The sequence below is a fragment of the Haliaeetus leucocephalus genome, unplaced genomic scaffold (genome assembly GCF_000737465.1).
Source record: "Haliaeetus leucocephalus isolate CR32 unplaced genomic scaffold, Haliaeetus_leucocephalus-4.0 Scaffold450, whole genome shotgun sequence".
In the NCBI taxonomy this organism is placed as follows: Eukaryota; Metazoa; Chordata; class Aves; order Accipitriformes; family Accipitridae; genus Haliaeetus; species Haliaeetus leucocephalus.
In genome coordinates, this window is record NW_010972886.1 from 5,464,647 (window position 1) to 5,471,718 (window position 7,072).

Here is a 7,072-nt window from a genome sequence, read left to right on the forward strand (position 1 = left end):
GTATTGTAATTAGATGCATTTAAGCAGTATCAACAGCAAATGCAATTAAAAAAAAAATCAATCTTTTGTCAAATACAAATTTTTACTGTGTCTGCAGAATTCAAAACAAGCCACCATTGGAGCTGGAGAGCTGTAATGTTGATGGAAGACAAGCAAGACACTTACTGTAAAACACCCTTGTTTCCAAGCATTGGAATAGTGTTTCCTACAAAATATTAAAATACTGGAGATTGGCCAAACACTGCTTTAATATTTCTGAACCAAAAGCTCTTCAAAGTCTATTTAAACTATGGCCATCCTGTGACTGTCATTTTTTACCTCATATTTCACCAAAGGACATTTGATGCTAAAAAAAAATTAAATCACCTAACAGTCAGCTACTTTAATATTACTGTTAAACTGTGTGGAGTTTCTTGGAACACGAAAGTCCCATCTAAGCTCAACCCAGCACTCTCACAGGAGCAAGTAATTCCAGCAAGGACTACTTTTCTGTACTGAAAAAGGAAAAAAGGCAAGGCACATAAAGCAAAACAGTACAAAAAAGGCTGAAACGGAATGATTTGCTGAGGGCCAAAAAAAGATTAAAGACTGAACGTGGCGCCCGGGTCTCCCAAACTCAGGCACAAAGTACAGTGTCCTTGAATTCAGTGCTTCAGAACTGACTGACAACCATAAAAAAATACCCAAGCCAAAGTTGGCTGAAGTCAACAACCATGTTCCAAATCACAAGGTTTGGGCACAAACATTTTGCTGTCATTGTCTTTCCTCTCCTCACATGAGTTAACGTTAATTCCCAAGCGGGTATGACAAGCACAGAGGGAAAATCTGAGTCTGGAACCAAGCTTTCTATGCAGTCCTTCCCCTGGGAATCAAGACCATATTGCAGCAACACAGCAGCAATGGCAGAAGACAAAGGAGTTCATCCAGTGATCACATCCCCCCTAAGGAGCCCGAGCCCAAGAGCAGAACAAGCTTTTGAAGGGTCTGGGCCAACACACTACAACAACTCCAACTAATTTCTCACCTGCTCTCTAATTGCTCCCCATGTTTCCTTCTCCAACAGCAGATGTAGAAGAGAGAGTAAGACTAAGCTGACAAGTATATTAAATAAAATAATTAAATAGGTATTTCACATCTTTTCTGGAGAAAGATTATAGAAATGCATTATTCCAAAAAAAGTACTAACCTATACAAAAGTTTGGGCATCCTCAAACATATTTAGGAGGAAAAACATCACCGTTAAAACAACCTAACAGGCATGCTATCTTCTAGACACCTACATAAGAAAAGGTCATTTCCACACCTTCATCTCTGTTGAGGAATTAAAAACAAGCCAAACAAAAAACCAAACAAACCTATAGCCATCTCCAAAATCCTGACACAGCACACCCATCTTTCCCTGTATGAGCAGAAAGTCAGCAACTATGGGTTATTTTGGAAGAAAGTAGTGAAAGACTTTCAGGACTCTAATATAAAATATCTTGATAGCCAACAGATCTCTCTTCTATACTTAGACTCTCTCCTGACTGCAACAATGGCACATATTAATTGACAGCAGATACTTTCCCTTGAGCCAAGACCATCTCACTCATTGTGAGAGACTGAAAGAGTTAATGTCTTAAACATTGTGGTGGGGCAAGTTCTGCTTAAAGACAAACCCTGCACAGCAGGGAACCAAGGTGAAAAGCCCATCAGCTCACACATCAGCAACAGGAGGGGGAGGGTGTGCTGGAGGGTGCGCAGCTCCCTGTTCTGATAAGCTGTTCTGATACAAAGATCAAACAATGGCCAGGTCTGCAGGGAAGGAGAAGTTACTCCACAAACGACCCCCAAGCCCAAAGGCTCACAAACTGCTCATTAGCCTGACAAGTTCGGGTGCCCACCCGAAGGAGGGGCAAGGATGATAAAAGGACACAAACTGAAGCCCCAGGTACGAAAGCCCACCAGGACTGGACCCCTCAGCTGACTGGACCCAGGACCCGTAAAAATCTTTCTCTCTTCTTTTTTCTTTCTCTGTCTTCTTCTCTCTTTCCTTTTCCACAATCCCTACATCTCATCCCTTTAAGACATAAAACTGTTGACCAAGTCTGGGACTAAGAGTGGATGCAGCCACCCCTGGGCCCTTCTCTGAGGAGGAGTCTAGAAAGCAAGGGGGTCTGCTCTGAACCTCATGACTCAATGGGAGGGATCTCCTTATTCCCTGAATTGACATACAGTTACCCTGGGTTACATGGTTTACAGAAGTAGTCTTATGCCAATTCCTGTTGTGAGAAACCCTGCCACCTACTACCATGCCTCCCCAGTTCAGTTTGCTTCTGTTATGAATAAAATCTTTAACTGATCATTTGGTGTTATTTCACCTTAATTTAGCCTGAGGGAATTTCAAATTAAACATGACTCCCTGGTCTGTCCAGTCTGGGGGGTCGTGACATTCATTTATGATTTATGTGGGTTTATGATTCAGATCTTACACACTAAACTTAATACAGAGACCAATGGATAACTGGAAACAGATTTATCTAATCAAAGGCTAGAAGGGACCTAAGGAGGTTTTTGGTCCAATCTCCTGCCCAAAGTTGGGTCAAAACTGAATTCAGACCTGGTTGCTCAGGGCTTTATGCTGTTGAGTCTTGAAAACTTCCAAGGGTGGAGACAACACAATCTGTCTGTGCAACCTGTTCCAACACTTAATTATCCTCAGTGATTCCCCCCCCCATCCAGTAAGAACCTCTTTTGTTTCAATTTATTGCCCTTGTCTCATTCTCCCACTGTGCACATCAGTACAGAGCCTGGTTCCATCTTCTTGATGATGTCCTCAGAGGTATGGGAAGGCTACTGTTAGGTATTCCTCAGCCAAGCCATCTCTTCCCCAGGCTAAACAAGCCCAGGTCCCTTGGCCTCTCCTCACAGGAGAAGAGCTCCAGCCCCAGACCACCTTCGTGGCACTCTGCTGAACTCACTCCAGTTGAATTGATCTTTCCTGTACTGGAAGGCCCCAGCCTGGACACAGTATTCCAGGTGGGATCTAACAAGTGGTGAGTATAGAGAAAGAAAAAACCTCTCTTTCTCTACCGCTCCCTAGATATAGCCCAGCACACTCAACTTTCACTGCTAGATAAAAAGACAACCAAGATCAGCACAGAGGCTCCCAAGGATGCCGTCTTTATCACGGTATCCTTCACCAGCTTCAGTTTGCAGATGATTCCAAGGCCTTGTCCCACTCACTGCCTTAGTCTGATCCTCAGGCTGATAAAGAGTTCACCAACCATCCAAAAGAAAAAGTAACCAAACCTACAGGAGTGCAACCACATATCCTGGATTGCTTCTCACTGCATCTGCAACCAGCTGTAAAACACAGAGCAGCCTTCTGGGAGTACATGCCAAGAGTTACACTGTCTTAATTTAAGTAAAACTGTTTTAATTCACAAGCATTGTACAAGTTCTGGCTACCCTCTCAACAAATTGCAGAAGGCAATTGAATAAAAGAAAGTTTCCAAGGACTGTTTAGTGTTTGGCACACGCATAAAACACTAGTCTTAAAAAAAAGATTGGACTGCCTTAATTAAAAAAAGTACAAGGAAAAAATAATCTCAGACTTACAAAATATTTTTAAGTGTATTACGACAGCATTTTTTTAAAACTTCACAATTTATTGTCTTTATGCACTCTGAAATGCTTGAGATACTCTTTAGAGGAGACTAACACACTTTCAATGTCTCAGTCTGGACCTCACCTGGAATTTTTTGATAATTTTTTTCTAATCAGGAATTCCCAAGTTGCAAAAACTCCTCAAGAAATTTTCAAACAAAAGTGTCAGTTTAAATGAGTTTTCCACTTCTGACAAAGAAAGCCTGAAACTGTCAAAAAGAAACATTGTCTATTTTGTTACTTTTTTCCTCAGTGTTTCAGCTGTTATAAATGCATGGAAAATTTCATCTTAATGGAATGAGTGAATCAGACCAAAATGCAATGCCTGAGAGTCACTGGCAAGCTGGAATAGAAAACCTCAAACCTAAGCAAGTGTTCCACTGCTCCTGGGCAGGAGCATGCTGCTCAGTCACACATCAGCAGCGGGTAAGCCTGGAGAGACTACAGACAGGCAGCTCGTTGGGCTTCAAGGGACAAAGGCGCGAGCTCAGAAAGTTGGGAAGATGCTAAATGAAAAGGTGTGAACAGAAGTTACATACAGTAATCCTCTTATGCATTTATCTCATGATTACTCAAAGCTGGATGTTTTCATTCCATTGCCTTAAGGAGGCACCATGGATCAGTAAATCCCTGTGGGCCTGTCCCACCATTTGGGGAATCCTCCCTGGGCAGCAGCAACAAGAAGAGGGACCTGCACAGTATGAAAACCTACAGCTGAACTTAAAGTTACGCCTGCCACAACAAGCACTGCTAGAAGTGGAGCTGACTCTATACCACTTCCTCGTCTACCTACATCCTCCCTCAGCTAACATACATTCAGTTAACAACTAGGTACTGCCATGTAACACAGAGGCTTCTGGAGCAACCAAGAAAACCCATGCATAGAGCCCGCACGGTACAACCTTGTGTACATGGGAACTCTGCAGTTACTCTGTAATTGGGTAAGGTTGGCTCATTGACAGAAGCTGGGAACATCAAGGTTGTGTTCACAAATTGTGCAGACATCTACAGGTGGCAGGCACACAGATAAGAAGAGGAGAATGCAAGCAAGTCTGTGCTTTCCAGAAAAATGAAAAAAGTAATACAAGTATTTTCTAATCACCAGAAATGCACTCATCAGTTTTTACAAAAAATTCAACAAACTTACCTGAAACCAGTTGGTTTTTTTATCTGCCCAAATAAAGGAAGCAACGGTGCATACAAGGAAGGTAAATGCAGGCAAAGGGAGTTTACTTGTGTCTAGTCATGGTTAGAGTTTCACACTGCCCAACCCAAAACACCAAGCAGGTAAGACTGCTCACTTATTTCTTACATTAGGTTGATATCATCAATGCATTATAAATGCATTGGCTTGTGAGAAAGAACAAACTGGCATTTCCAATTCCAGTTTTCTACCTTCTAACATGATGTTTAGGTTAAACATAGTCTTCTTTTACTCAATCCAATATCACCTGCAGTATTCAGAAAGTTTTTCAAGTTCTCACTGAATATTCTAAATGATCTCACTGTCTCCAGTAGCTAAAAAGAATAGCGCATGGTTGTTTATATTTAGAAGTTTTTAATTATTTCTGTATAGATGGTGGGTATTTCACTCTGACAGTTTAGCCAGCACAGGATGAATGTTTTGCCAATTCTCAGAGAGCAGCTTATGGTTTGGAAATAAGGACTTAATTCACAGAAGTAAGTACCTGCAAACATTTTAACTTGTGCCCAACTCCAGTCTTTAAGTGGCTATGTATCTCTAATAATTTTGTTGCATTAGAGCCTAAAAAACTCAGAAAAACAATATTAGGTTTTGAATAGTACATGACTATTTTCCACTATCATTACCTATTTCTAAGACTGAAAAAAGCTGATCTGTTTTCACCATCCAACTGCAATGGCTTTTACGGCACAACCTAACCTCCCCAGAAGACAATAAAGTAATGAAACAAGCTACAAACCGCTACCTTTATTTAAGGTGACTTTTCATCAGAATAGCTGCCCAAAAAAACTTCTACATGGAAACTACCATAGACCTTTACATGAGTTTTGATATTTTTCTTATAGTATTCTGACAAACTTGGAAATGCAACTTAGCACCCAATAGGTCAGAAAGTAGAACCAACATGTAGTCACTATGATATGGTGGGCCGTTCACGTGAAACAGTAACCAGATTACAAAGCTATAGATAAATCTAGAAAAGCATCTTGATCCTTATGCTTTAATGTATTTAAAGGAGGACTACTTATGGAGATATATATATGTAATAAAAAGTCTGCTGCAGTTCCACTGAAGCTTCCTTCCAAGAATGCCACAGTTCTTTCACCTTGATAATGATTTTTGCCTCATAATGATCACTCCAGGCAGTCTGGAAGGTCTTCCTTTCCCATCTCTACAAGGAGGACAATTACAATACAGCAGCATGGCTAAAACTGGAAAGTGACCTACCTGCTAACAATGGCTTTGGCCACTGGGGCCTCTGAACCAGGGCCGAAAGTGACTCCAGGCAGCACTTGGAGACAAACTTTCAGTCCACAGTACTTCAAATTCTGTGACAAAAGCAAGTTTTTTTACTTCCGACCATCCTTTCGGCTCTCGAAGTCTTTTTAGCCTTTCCAGCCATATTTTCCTGTTTTAACCTGGTTTTGTCTTCGCTGGTGTGTCCCCTACGCCAAACAGCTAAAACCACACGACGGAAGACGGGACAACCATTAATACTAAAAAAGAATCGAGACGATTCAACCCTGACCGCTGTCAAAAGAGCAAAATACAGCAACTGAAAAAAGCATGAACCCCCCTTCCAGGCAGGTTGCTGCCTGCAGGCAGTAACACAGGCGCAAGCCCCACGCTCGTGCCCGAAGCGAAGCCCTGAGGCGGGAAGCGGGGGCCGCCCCGGGCGCCCTGAGGAGCCGCTGGTGCCGAGGGCGGTCTCCCCCCTCCCGACGCCGCTCCAGACCCCCCGGGAGGCTCTGAAGGCCCCGCCACGGGCCCCGCTCCCGCCCCCGAGGGGCCAGGGAGAGGCTTGCCCGTCCCCAGGCCCGCGGGGCGAAACACCTGCCCTCAGCCGCGCCGCTTCCTCACGCACCCGCCGGCGAGGCGAGCCCCAGGCGAGACCGCCCGCCCCGCAACCGCCGCCGGCCCCCGCGGCGCCCCGGCCCTTACTAGGGAGAGCACTTTGTAGGTGTTGGGGTCCTTGCTCTTGCCGCCCGGAGCTTTCTCCGGCTCCTCAGCCACCTCCATGGCCGGCAGCATGGGCGCGGCCGCAGCCGGCGTCCCGCCGTCAGCCGCCCCTATCCCGCCGAGGTGACCCTCAGGGTCCTCCCCCGCCGTTGCTCGCTGCCCGTTGCCCTGCATGCTGCCCGCCGCGCTGCCCTCCGCCTGCCGCGGCCACGCTTATTAATAGCGTGGCGGCTCGGCCCCGCCCCGCCCCGCCCCGTCCCG

General features: G+C 44.6%; 1 protein-coding gene across 5 annotated transcripts in view; it reads right to left on the reverse strand.

Moving 5' to 3' along the window:
• Nucleotides 1–6,987, reverse strand: part of ENPP1 (ectonucleotide pyrophosphatase/phosphodiesterase 1) — a 58,063-nt gene extending 51,076 nt beyond the window's left edge. For all 5 annotated transcript variants that reach the window (XM_010574687.1, XM_010574686.1, XM_010574685.1 and 2 more), the window contains exon 1: nt 6,794–6,987. In XM_010574687.1, the coding sequence (XP_010572989.1) occupies nt 6,794–6,985 (192 nt within the window). In that variant the 5' untranslated portion in view covers nt 6,986–6,987. The remainder of the gene's footprint in view (nt 1–6,793) is intronic.
• Nucleotides 6,988–7,072: the final 85 nt, after the last annotated feature.